The sequence below is a fragment of the Glycine max genome, chromosome 8, assembly GCF_000004515.6.
Source record: "Glycine max cultivar Williams 82 chromosome 8, Glycine_max_v4.0, whole genome shotgun sequence".
Lineage (NCBI taxonomy): Eukaryota > Viridiplantae > Streptophyta > Magnoliopsida > Fabales > Fabaceae > Glycine > Glycine max.
Genome location: NC_038244.2, coordinates 14,216,866 through 14,230,519, shown reverse-complemented (window position 1 = coordinate 14,230,519; position 13,654 = coordinate 14,216,866). Strand labels below are relative to the sequence as shown.

Sequence of the window (13,654 nt, the reverse complement as noted above, 5' to 3'; positions counted from 1 at the left end):
ATTGAGAATTTAAAAGTAATGTGTTAGATTATATTTAAAAAAATTGAAGTTTTCAAAAATTTTAATGTATTAAATATTATATATTTTATTAAATACTTTTTTGTATGATCCATAAAACCAATGTTTTAAAATTATATTTAAAAAATCAGACTTTCAAATATACGTGTCACGTGAATCATTTTCTTATCCCTTTCGGTATTTTTGTGTTAGATTATGTCAACAATGCTAGGTTAAAAGGTGAAGAGGTAATGGAAACCTATCTAGGATAGGGGATTGAATAAGAATGGCAAAAATCCGTATATATGGATACCTGCAGGTAAAATATGTCATATATGAATCCCAAACAGGTAGTTAAATGGGTATTTGTGAATAATTTAAATGGTTTTTTTTTACCAGATTGTTAATTGAACGGGAACGGATATCACACTATCCATATCCGTAAATATCCATTACCTGCAAATGAGTAAATTTGTTCAATTTTTTTTAAAATAGTATTAGGCTCTCAACTCTATTTTGAACTTAATTTGTAATATCATATCAACTTTGATTGCATAGTTAGTAGAAATTTGGGCAAAAATTTGTTTTCCCATAACAATGAATTTATACAAATTTCTAGGATTATACTGATGCATCAAAAGTTCATTAATTGACTAATTTTAAAGTTGCATTTAAGTCTTCTTTTTTTATATGTCATCATATCACGTCTGTGTTTTCTAATACTATAGACTCATCATGTTATCTGAATCAATTTTGGACTTTAACTTGTAATTCCTACAGCTGAATATTAAATAGGTTAATTTCATTTTGATTCTAAAGACTCATCACTCTTGCACTGGATATTAAAATGATGGAATAATTATAAAATAGTTAAAAAAAATATTTTATTTTTTTACAAAATATCCATGAATACATGTAGTAATTTTCTAAGCGGGTATATAGCGGGCAGCGAGGATATACTATTCGTGTTGGCTCTACCCAGTTGTCATCCCTAGGATTGAAGTTCGTGCATATGTATACATATAAATAATATTAAGTAGTCCTAAAATTTTTCCCTCCCTAAACTTATTAGTCCTAAGAGATCACACATTTTACTTAATCTGACAAAGAAACACTGAGCTAGTTATGCCATCACCTATGACAACCTAACAAAGACACTCCATTTTTCTCATATATAAACCTTAAGGCTACAAGCCTTCAACAATATCTTTGCTAACAATGACTCTCAATAGTGGGAATAACAAATCAATTAAAACTCTATTATTCTATCTTTCTCAACTTACACACACATCAATGATCCATGTTGTGTAGGCACCTAACTTCTCTAATTATTATAAACTTAGACTCTCAACTCTATTTGAATATTCTAGTTTGTGTTTAATGCACTTTTCTCTTAGGTAAAAGTTCATATTTATAATGATTAAGAAATATGAATTCAAGTTTTTTGAAAATAAAGATTTAATTTAAAATAACCTTTATCTCTTTAATATAAATAGCTACTTGATTTTAGAAAGAAAAAAAAAATCCTTTCCAATTTCACAATTCAAATGTTGGTTTAGTTTTGAAAGGATGTTTGTTTTGTTTTTTTCTTCTTCTCAAAATAGCATAGAATCTTCATTTTTGGGCAACCACACTGGTGTCATTCCGTTCTAATCCTCCAATCCCCTTACAATTGTTTTTCTTCTTTCGTCACCAGCTTCACCCAAGCCTTTGCTGACACCAGCATATAATCCACTTTCAAAGCTACCAGATAAATTCTCACTTAGAAATCCACCACCACCCTCTATAATCATAAATTTAGCTTCTCATCAAACATAATGTTTCTTTATCCCAATCCCAACAACACAAAACCCAAAAGAATCCCATCAATTCAACAATTTAACACGGAGAAGAGGTTGAGAAACATTAGACATAAACTGAGAAATCGCTTCTGGAAGCAATGAACAATGGTAGGAGGGATGTTCTGATGGAGAGGGTCTCTGATAAAAATGTGCACCTTAGATAGATTTATCTAAGGGCTAATAATCGTGGTGCATAGTTGTCCATCCTAGCTTTCTTCTACTTCATAAAACAATAATCCAATAAAATCTAAAAGAACAACAACTCAATGGATAAACCTAACCCAACTTGCCCCTTGACCTATTTGGTTGGCGGGTTCAAGGTTGAATCAGTTTTCCACAACCCAACCCATTTTGATAGATTAAGTGGGTGATCCATTGGTTTCAATTCATTTTGACATTCCACACTTTTGTTTTTCACAATTTTTATTTAAAATTATCTATGTGTGTTTTATTTTTCCTTATCTTTATTGTTTATTTTTTATCTTTATTGTTGTGTGTGGAAGAATTTTTTTCAACATATAATTTAAGTCAATAATATCTAATTCAATTAATTGAACAATATTATAAGTTATTGAAAATTTCTTTAAGATTGACTCTTACATAATAAAAAAATTATAAGTTGCATGTTGTTCCTGTTAACTTTTTTTTTGTGTGTGTGTGTGCGCGCTCCTACTAACTTATTGAATAAGAGTTCTCAACTAACCAAATATACTTCTTACAACTTATTTTTTGCGAAATAAACTAATCGACTATCGTATAAACCATATCCATCATTAAATATTCAAGTAAAGTAAAACTGGCAGCAAGTAATGCAAACAGTAACCGTACAATAGAAATATTGTATTAAATACAAATATTCATTACGAGCTTAATAAGTACATTTCTTAATTTTTCTTTTTTCATTAACGATTACCACGGTTTTATCACGTTATATAAACCCACAATTGTTCTTACGGTCAACTCTTAAGTAAATCAATACCAACTATTACACAACCAATATGAACATATTCGAGAATCCATTGCAAAATTATGTTTAAAACAAAAATAATTTTATCAGTGAATCAAGCTATTTACTTTTGCTTTCATTTTTTCTATTATTCATTGGATTTACATTAGAATGTGAATCCCAACATTTTTAACTACAAATCAAAACGTGCACTATATTGTTGATCCAAGTAACATTAAGTTCAAATTTATTAAGGTCTAAAGTCTGAATTTTGTGAATAAAAAAATCCTTAAAAAAGAAAATCTCACTAAAATAATATGTCAAAGTCTTGGACAAATATTAATTATTAACAAAAATAATAAGTAAAGTATAAAAGGACTTCATGTTTACCCTCTAACAACATCGTTAAAAAATTTGCATTTTGACTTTGCCCAGCAAATTAATTGAATACATTCGACAATAATCAAATAGTGTCCCTATAACAACTTTTATCATAGCATGTTTTCTATATTTACAATTTTTAATTGATACTGCTCATTTATCCATTAGCATAGTGACGCTTCCCAAAAAGCATTTAGATATTAGAATCAATTCCAGCTTTAGTGGGAATCAAAGATGGAGGACCCTGCCAAAAGGAACCACACAGCACTGCAGATATCACACAGGGATTGATGCTATGCATCTTACATTAAAAAAATTGATAAAAAGGTGTTATGTTCAGAATCAGATATTTATGCATGTTCTGTAGGGGACCTTTCCTTTCTGCTCACAAACATTATAGTTCTTATAACCAGTGTTTTCACTGGTCCAACCAAACCTGCATATGTACCTATATTCTCAAAAAATAAGTGGAGATCCTGCCTAATCATGATTAATGTTGAGGTACAGGTTTCCCCAAATAAAGTACATTAAGCAATGATAATTCCAATTTGTTTCAGAACAAAGAACAACCGCATGAACCAATGCCACAGAATTTAATATTATAAGCCCAAGGAAAAGGAAAGAGTTGTAAAGCTAAAAGGATATATTTAGTAAAAAAAATAAAAGTTAAAAAGTTATAAGCTAATTGATTAAATTAAAAGTATTTAACCAACAAAATCCAACACAATTGATAGATGATTACGTTCATTAAGCATATTGAAAGGGGTTTGATTTCCTGCTCTTGTATATGAAAAAGATTTTATCGAAAGAGACAAAATACAGTAATTTATTTAGTTTTATAAAATAGTTGAAATAATTTATGAAAGAAAAGCTAAAAGCAAGTAAACTAATTCTATAAAGTGGCGTACTACATACGCGGCACCACAATCATGATCTATTAGAATTTAATTTATTTAAAATACACTTGCAATATAAGTATTATTTAAAGTATTATCAGATCATAAATTACCATAATAAAAAAAAATATTGTAATGACTACTTTAAAAATTATAATTTCTAATTGATTGGCCCATGCAAAAATCTTTATATTGATGGTATATGAAATATACACTTACAATTATAAGTATTTTTTTACAGTATTATCAGATCATATGGATTACCATAATAAAAAGAAGTGTAATGATTACTTTAAAAGTCATAACTTCTAATTGAGTAAGCTATGTAAAAATCTATATATTGGATGGTGTATAAAAAATACACTTAAAATAAGTATTTTTTGACAGTATTATCAGATAGATTACCATAATAAAAAAAATGGCTACTATAAAAGTCATAATTTTTAATTGATTGACCCATGAAAAAATCTTTATATTGATTGTGTATAAAGAAAATACACTTACAACAGTATTATCAGATCATAGATTACCATAAAAAAAATTGTAATGACTACTTTAAAAGTCATATTTCTAATTAATTGACCCATGTAAAAATCTTTATATTGATGGTGTATAAAAATTTAACTCATTCTATAATTACAAACCATTGTCATATTATACTTTTCATGTTTTAATGTGCATCTAGCTTTACAATTCGAGGGAACTCAAAATCACATCTTCACAGTTACAAATCTTTATTATTTGAACGTTTGCCCTAATTAGATGCTAAACATACAGAACTCACAAATATTTACGACTGTAAATAGTGCAAAAGATTCAGGCTAAATTAAAGTACGATTAGTACTAGCTCCAAGTAACAAAAAAAACTGAAACTAGACCATTTCAATGTAGATACGGTATAATACTTCACGATCAAGGACTGGATGCTAGAAAGTTTAACTAGTGCATAATAGTTATAAGCTCTGGCAACAAAAAAAGTAACTGCTGTTAACAGAAAAAAAGATGGAAATACTGAAACAAAGGGAAGTTTCACCACCCTTTCTACACAAGTCTCAACTGGAAAGTTGACCAAATATCCTCTCTCTCAAGTCTTGTTGGATGATGTTGATCGGTTAATGAGATGCCGGACGAGGGACCCTTGGCCTCACTGGAGTCTTTGAAGGACTCACCCTACAGAATGAGAATGAAAATCAAATATGAATCAACTAACTTTAGTTGAAACTTGCATAACAAAAACTATGCTTCAGTAAAGGCACCAAACCTTATAGGCTGGGTCCCCAAGAGCATCCCACTACAGTTTAGTGCAATAATGGCACTTTCAGCCTGCTCAAAAAAAAAAAAAAAAGTCAAGATAATGAATGGTTCCTCTTGTGCAAGTTAACATGGTAAATGCCACTAACAGCACATCACAAAAGAAATCATTAAATTCTTTAATGATGCATTTGTAAACGTTCATGTGACATGTTTTACAAAATAGGGGAGAAAATTTTGATGATTTAGTAGATCACCAAAATTTTCATCTATTTAGAAAAAAATTAATTCATGCATACTTATACCAAGGAAGACCATTTTTGTGAAGTCCCCAACTAGTTAACAACTATGCTTCAAGAAGACAAGAACATGTCAGGAGCTCAATGAAATCTAACTCACTCATACCCCTGAGGTATTATAAAAGTAAAACAATAAACAATATTTTGTAAGGTAAAAACTAAATTCTTAGTAATAGCTGATTCTTTTAAAAGAGACTAATTCCTTGAATATTTTACTCTTTCACATATTACAAATCATAAACATGAAAATGAAAGTTTGGTAGATTCATGACCACATGTTTGTTGAATATAAACTACCCTTTTACCTGTGCAGGGGGGAGTGAGCGATAAATTAACAAATCACTGAATCAGTTAATGTCTATACAACAAATAATACAGATACACATAAAACTTTATCCCACTTGGTGAGGTTGGTTACAAGGATAACACGATGCAATTGGGCTCAGTTAAAGACCAAATTCTCAAGGATATTATTCACCATGAGATCTCTCATAAAAGTTTCCTTCAATGTCCTCCTAGGTCTCCCTCTCTCCCTAACACAAATACTGGTGCATAGCTTGGAAGAAATTATCCATTGGGAAAGACATGGGGCTCAAAATGCATAAGATAAAAATTATAGAAGAGTTACAGTTACCAAGAACAAAAGTAAATGGAACCACATAGAATCCATAAAATAATCAACATAGGTTGAATAAGTTGTTCATGATGCAGTTATTCTCATAAACTATGAAAGTGTAGTGCAGCCAATTAATGGCAACTAGTATAGTCAAGACTTACCATTGCAAATTCCACAAAAGCAATTCGAGTTGAATGCACTTGGTCCCCTAAAAGCCTAAGGCGCATAACCTGTAAAATAGAATGGAAATGTCAATGAAAATTTCTGACATAAATATGTTCCAGCATATAGCATGAAACAATTATTTTCTGGTCTAACCTCGCCACAAGCTGATTCAAAAAAATTCTTCACTTCAGCTTGAGAAACCTGCACTCATATTTGAGAGAAATGTGATAAAGCATCGTTAGAGTTAACTCCGATAATTCATCATTGCAAATCAATAAAATCATAGATGCATGTATTATAATTATCCTAGTAAACATATTAAAGACAGCAAATTAAGTCAATACTCAATACCATTCCTAAATTAAAAATAGTTTTACCAAAAATATTTGTTCTGTAATTTCTCAAGAAGTAAATATACCTTTTTATCAATATTTGTACAATAGATAGTCCGGGCACACATTTCACGCTCATCATCCGACTGCATGTTACAAAAGAAAGAACAATTTAATAGACCAGAGATTTTGAACCATCACTTACTTATCAAAGTAGCACATACAATACACAATGAAACTATAGTTATCAGTAGATTACAACCTGTTTCAAATTTTAAGAAAACTTCCATTGGAAAGAGGAAAATAAAACATAAAGGAGAGACTAGGAGAAAATAGAAATCATGCCCCAAAACAAAAATCGATGGTAAACATGAAATCTTTCTACAATACTGAACAACTGTATGCATCATATCTATGTCTAAATCAGTCAAATAACTCTCTATTATCACACAGCAAAAGGGCAAAACTACATTTAAACACTATGTATAAAAAGGATCCGAAAGTATTCATACCCTAGGGAGGAATGTAGGATTCACCGGAAGAATGGCAGTTTTTGAAGGAAGAACCCTGACCGGATAGTATCCAAGCACGGTACCCCCAAGATTTAGAGCAGTCCTTGCACCATCTGTAAACACAAACTCCATGAAAATTGCATGAAATGGGTTGAAAAAAAATTAAGTCTCTGTGTGTGTGTTAAGGAGAATTTGAAGTGAGTAGGATTTGCAGGACAAGACTTACACTCATCTGCAAACTCAACAAAAGCAAAACGGAGAACTGAATGTGGATCACCACAAATTCGGCAATCAATTACCTTCAATTCAAATCAGTAAATATCATTACTACCTAAGTAGGGTAATAGTCATAATGAAAGACTTATCTTACAAATTTAAATCCTAGATATTCAGCTAGAGGAGAGATATTACTGTACCACAACATGCATCAGATAGAAAGGTCAGGAAGATCTTGATATGTCAAATAAAAAGGACCATTTAAAATTAAAAATTAGCAGGCTGTGTGCTAGTCAATATACACGAAAGATGGAAGCCATTTCACTGGTGACTAAAGTGAAATCTACCTAATTACAACAGTAACCAAGCCTTATCCCATGGGGTGTGGTAATACATAGTCAATCCCGGATTGCAGCATGGAATGGCCAACCCAATAACACTGTTGGGATAGCGGATTGTAGGATGGAAGCTATACCGAAGACAATGGGAAAAAGTGTGAAATTTATACAACTTATATGAATGGTCCAAAAAATTTTAAAGACATGTCATCATTAATAATTTAATAACCAACAGTCATAGTGTAGAAACAATGATCATCAAACTAGAGTCATAATTAAGAAGTCAATAACAATGGGAAGGGAAGAAACTAGAGCTGAGGCTGAGGTGCTCTGTTGGACTAGTTGTGACTAGCAATGCCATGGCTGCACCAGAGGACAGAATTGACAGTCGACAGCAAAAAGAAACAAAATAGATGATAGACAGAGAATTTGTCTCAGCGAAAAAGAAACACAGGTTGGAAACATGGAAGAAGTTGCAGCCAAAAACAAAGGATGTGAGCATGAACTATTATGGCTAGGGTCAAGAAGTAGAAGACTCAACAGAGGTTAAATGGAATCCAGAAAGCAACACTGGCGAAGCAAGGGATTTGCCAGAAAATGTAGCAACTTCCAGAGATGGGTAGTGAAAAGGAACAGAGCTTCAAAGATTGAAGAGTGTTGAACCCAATATTAATTCTGTTGGGGGGAAACATGTGATGATTCAAAATTCACCTTAACAATCAGGGGTAGTTGAACAAATGATATTAAAACAGGGATTTAATGGTCTGCTAACAGTAGTGACGGTCGCAATAAGTCCACTAACTGCTCGCCAATCCGGCTAATATTGCCACTGCGCAAAAAATGGAATGCAATGCTACTTTTCATCAAGCCCAAGCCAGGTGATGCAACAATAGCAGTGCTATAGTGCACTATTAACTACTCTGTCATGGATTAACAAAACCATTGGGCTCTATCAAAGACCAAAGTTTTCTTCTGTCTTCCTCTACCTATTTTAATAAAACTACCCTCCATGTGCTGAAATTCTTAATTCTACACAACTAAATAAAGATAAATATATGAACACAAACTCAAAAGGAAATAAGGAAGCATGTTCAGATTGAGAAGGTCAAAGAAAGCAAGAAATAATTAAGATTCCTTTCAGATGAACAGATTACCAACTTCCTTTTTTGTAAGGATTTGAGAATTGTAACTAATATCATAACCTAGTTATATAAATTTTCAGCGAATGTATATATGTACCATTTACAACAGCTGATTTTGCAAAAGAGATTTATTTCTAGATTACAATTTCACCCAATGAAATTATTCCCAAACAAGCCAGAGGCTTTTTTTTAAAGGCAAAAATTCATATCAGTTCTATGATCTTGTTATATCAGGTCCAAACAAATTGAATGGGTTTAAATTAAAAAAATAACAGCATCCAAAACCTCATAACTAACCCAGATTAGCATAGTTAAGAATAACCGTAGCTGTAAATTGAAACAAGAGAAAGAGAAAGAAATGCTTTGGATAGCTGACCGAAGAAAATGACAGCAAAAATCATGCATTAAATGGAGTGAAGAGTTCATTCATGTAACAGGTCTGATCCATGCTGCATTAAGAGGCATAGTTCAGCCAACTGTGTGGAAAGTAGACAGAGCTAAAATCTCACAAAAGAAAGTATCAAGATGAATAGGGAAATGTTTGCAATGCTTAGCATATGGCACAATGTAAGGGAAAAAGAAATTCCAGCAACCTAGGATTTGCAGAGTCTGAAAATAAATGACAAATAAAGCTAGGTGAGAAACAGAGAAAAAATAAAGCTAACAAATGACAATCACAAAACATAATTGCACAGAAAAAGTTAAAATACTGCAAACAAATACCCTACTTTAAATTTATTAACCTATGTAATATTTGCACCTAATTGTAAACTAAGAAAGAGTAATCAAGCTATCAATCAAGGCTCATAACTTACTTGTCCACAGCTGCTGAATAAGGCAGCAAGCCGCTCCTCAGTAACCTACACCAGGAAAAAAGACTGTTCAAATAATTCAGTTATCCATGATTGGAACAGAACACTAAACAAACTACAACAACAACAAAAGACCAAATCACACAAGGTGAGATCGGCTATATGGATTACAATTCACATGATGCCATTCAACTTGGTTAAAGACCAAATCACAGTAAGTCCCAAGCACAGATAAAGGAGGAGGGTTGTGTTAGACCCTCAACAGACAACGTAAAACTCATTGATATACCTTATATGGAAATGGAATACTAAACAAATCAAATCAAGATAAAATTTTATTCATGCCATTCTCAGTTCACTTACATGCTGATCAATCTCAGAAACATATACTGTTCTTCTAATGCTATCTTCTCTCTGAGCCTTTAGAGATCTTCCACTCACCCTTCTCCTTCCTTGGTTAAAACTATTTCTTCTCTGCAAGAGATGACAAAAGTGTAAATTTCATTAAACTTGATTGTCATCGGGATTAATTTGCACAGAAAATGCCATATCAATGATATCATCCAAATCATTTCAACAGAAACTGGAATCTTCACATAAATAAAATGTTATATGCCCATCATAGTATGATACATGTCATATAATCAACTTGGAGTTAATCATACAACAAGAGGACAGATAACAGACATGACAAAATTTGTAGGTAGCAACACAAATCTGAAAAACATCCGAAACTAAGATGTAAATTGAAGAGAAAAACACACATTTGTCCAGCTGTGTTGTGATTACAGAAATTGTAGAAGGTTGCAGGCAAATGCAGCCACAATTGTGGTCACAATGCAGTTTGTAAAACCTTCCAAACTGCCATATTGCAGTCACAATTGTAGTTGCCAACCATAATTTACAACCATGACTATAATACACACAAAACGTGCAAATATAACAAGGAAAAAACAACATCCATTTGTATAGGATGCATATAACTACAATCAAATACCCGAGACTCAATTCAATTCATCCCAATTTAGAAATTATAGCCACAAAAAAAAATTGTCACTTCTTCGAATACTTGATTTTCTGTTTCAAAGCAATATTGACATTATACAATGGTGCCCTTTCTCTTAGGTGGTGCAATTGGAATTTCCTTTGTGATTTTTTTAATTTTTCCTTTCTGGGTTTACCTCACACTATCTTTCACTAAATTGATTAAATTCTGTCTTTAGCAGCCAAAAACACTGTCACAGGAAAATTTTGATTAAGTAACAAATTTGCATACACAAAATTCATGGCACAGCCCTGCGAAAACCCTCACTAAAACCGAAAAATGCGAGATCAAAAGCAGAACAATCCTACCCTTCGACTGTTCAGGAAATTCTCATTAGCAGAGGGCTTAGTGCTGACCAGAAATTGGGTTGGTGAGAGCTGATTAAAGCCCTGAAAGCCATGATCATGATTGGGAGAATATGATGAAGGGAAAAACTCCTTCGCCAAAGGATTCAACTTTGTGAACATGTCAACCAGCTTCTGCACACTGAATTCAGATTCAGCCTTAGGTTTTGAGTCCATTTTGTTGGCATCAGCGGGAATCTCAGCAACCGCAGCCATGGAAAATCAAAGCCACCACCCCACAAAAACCCTCAACAATTTGCAACACTAAAGGTCCAAAAGCTTAAATTTTGAGACCGAAAACCGAAGAGAAACACAAAGAATCTGCGAGATTCCCTTGTTCAGCAGAGACCCCAGAAAGAAAGAAAGAAAGAAAAAAATGCAGAATTTGCAGAAGCAGAAAATGTGATCAGATAATATTTTTTTGAGGGCACGCTATTTCAGAAAATTGGAAATGAACAAAAACCCATTTGATCAATGCTCGGGAATTGCTTAAAAAACAATGAAGCAGAAATGGAAACAAGGAGAATTAGGGTTTAGAAATGAATCATGACACAGCTGCGGAGAGAGAGAGAGGTGGTGTTTGGAATAGCATAGGCTTTGGCTTTAGCTACTACTGTCTTGGCCTTTGCCTGCGGTGTGTGGTTTTTTTCTTTCTATTCTTTTTGTAATTTTGAAAGTACAAGTCTTTGGATTTAGTTATTAAATTTAATTAGAGTGTATAAATTGTATAAATATTTTTAATATTTTTTTTTTATTTCTTGAACTTTATATTTGATTGTTATAAATGCTAAGATAAGATTCTTCACTATAACTATAGTTGAAAAACTGGCTCACAGAGCTTGAAAACAAAAAGTTATGTTAATAAATCAAATTTTTGCTAAAGTTATCTTTGTTTTACTTTAAATATAAAAAATTAAAAAAGAAATCTAATAATATTTAAGGATAAAAGGGGAATAAATATAAAAAACTATAATCAGTATTTTTAAAGAGATACTTTAATTAGTGTTTAAAAAAACATCAAAAGTTATTAATTAAAAAGATACTTCAATAAGTAAACAACATTCATTTGTATAAGATGCATATAATTACAATGAAACAAATTTTTTAATTACTAAAAATTAATTAAAATGTCTTCTCAAACACACTTTAAAATCTAAAAGTTATATTTATAGTTATTTCTAATTTGTTAATTATATAAAACAATTAATATTAAAATTAAATTCTTAGATAGGTGTGGAAATTATGAATGGGTTTTTGGTAATAATCTTAACAAGTAAAACACTATTAGGAGTCCGTATTTGTTCTACTATTTTTTTACAAGAAAATAAAAACAAACTTTTGGTTATTCTAAAGTTAGTAATAGTAAATATATAAAGTAAAAAAGTAAGAATACATTTATCAATGAGTAAAATCATCAAATTTTTACTGATAAATTATTGGTTTGAGTGATATTTGACTCCATCTTCTTAACTGAGATCTCAAATTCTAAGACTTGGTAAAAAAAACTCTAATTAGAATGATAAATCTCAAATTCGAGACTTGGTAAAAAAAACTCTAATTAGAATGATAGATCTCTCTCAAAGTTATCAATTAGATTTTTTGAGAAAAAATTAATCATCAATAAAGTTGTTGATATTACAACCCAATATCATAATTATTCAAAAAAAAATCATCAAGTATTTATTATTCTTATCTAACACTTATCAACTAGTTCATTAGTTATTTTTATCAAATACTTTCAATTAAATTAACTAACTTATAAGTTTTTAGTTTTTTAGTTCTTAACATACAATTTATAAACTTTCAGCTATCTTATTAGTTAATTTTATTAAATTAAATTAAAAAATTAATCAGAATATACATATATATTGTAAAAAAAAAATACTTATGATTTAATTGTAAATTACCATATATGTAAGATTAATTATCTTATATGATTCGGATAATTATATCTTTTAAATATGTGATTAGATTTTTTTTAAAGAAATTTATCTTTAAATTTTGGTTAGGAGATACTTTGGATTCATTAAAAAAAAACTTGTATCCTAAAATTAATAATTTTTTAAAAATTAATAATTTTTTAATAATTACATAAAGGCATATTTAAGATATTTTTTATTAATTCACAATGTAAAATTTTTATAGATCACCAAAAAAGTTATACTGGTCAAACTTTTAAATTAAAATATCTTACAATTTAAATTAGTTTTTTAAATTAATAATGTATACTTTACTTTTTTTTACATATTCGTTACACGTTAGCAATGTTTATTAGTTCTTTTAATATTTTATCAAAATAATATTATAAAAATTATATTTATAACTTAAAAAAACAAAATAATATTTACTGTTTCGTATAATAAATGGAAATAATAAAAGTATTGGAGAAAGAGATAAAAAAAATATTTTCATATTACATTATTATTATTTTTCGTCTCCCACAATTTACAAAAAAAAAAAAAAAAACTGAGGGAATTAGGGGTAGAATATAAGTGAAAGAAAAAAGTGAGAGTATATATAT

The 13,654-nt window shown here is 30.5% G+C and overlaps 1 protein-coding gene across 2 annotated transcripts; it reads right to left on the bottom strand.

Annotated features, from left to right (window-relative positions):
* Positions 1-4,864: 4,864 nt before the first annotated feature.
* On the bottom strand, positions 4,865-11,785 carry LOC100779109 (polyadenylate-binding protein, cytoplasmic and nuclear-like). 2 transcript variants are annotated; one of them, XM_006584487.4, is made up of 10 exons: positions 11,146-11,785; positions 10,108-10,218; positions 9,748-9,792; positions 7,463-7,535; positions 7,237-7,349; positions 6,811-6,870; positions 6,546-6,593; positions 6,389-6,457; positions 5,323-5,384; positions 4,865-5,231 (listed from the first exon to the last, which is right to left on the bottom strand). In XM_006584487.4, exons 1-10 carry the CDS (start codon positions 11,347-11,349, stop codon positions 5,174-5,176), a joined length of 843 nt encoding a protein of 280 aa, XP_006584550.1. In that variant the 5' UTR covers positions 11,350-11,785; the 3' UTR covers positions 4,865-5,173.
* Between the last annotated feature and the right edge of the window lie 1,869 nt (positions 11,786-13,654).

Excerpts from the sequence above, each read along its gene's own strand:
- LOC100779109 (XM_006584487.4), bottom strand. The coding sequence starts at position 11,349 with ATGGCTGCGGTTGCTGAGATTCCCGCTGATGCCAACAAAATGGACTCA. Across the intron at positions 5,385-6,388 it reads CTTTTGTGGAATTTGCAATG|GCTGAAAGTGCCATTATTGC; the intron begins GTAAGTCTTGAC and ends TTTTTTGAGCAG. Across the intron at positions 5,232-5,322 it reads TTGGGGACCCAGCCTATAAG|GGTGAGTCCTTCAAAGACTC; the intron begins GTTTGGTGCCTT and ends CTCATTCTGTAG.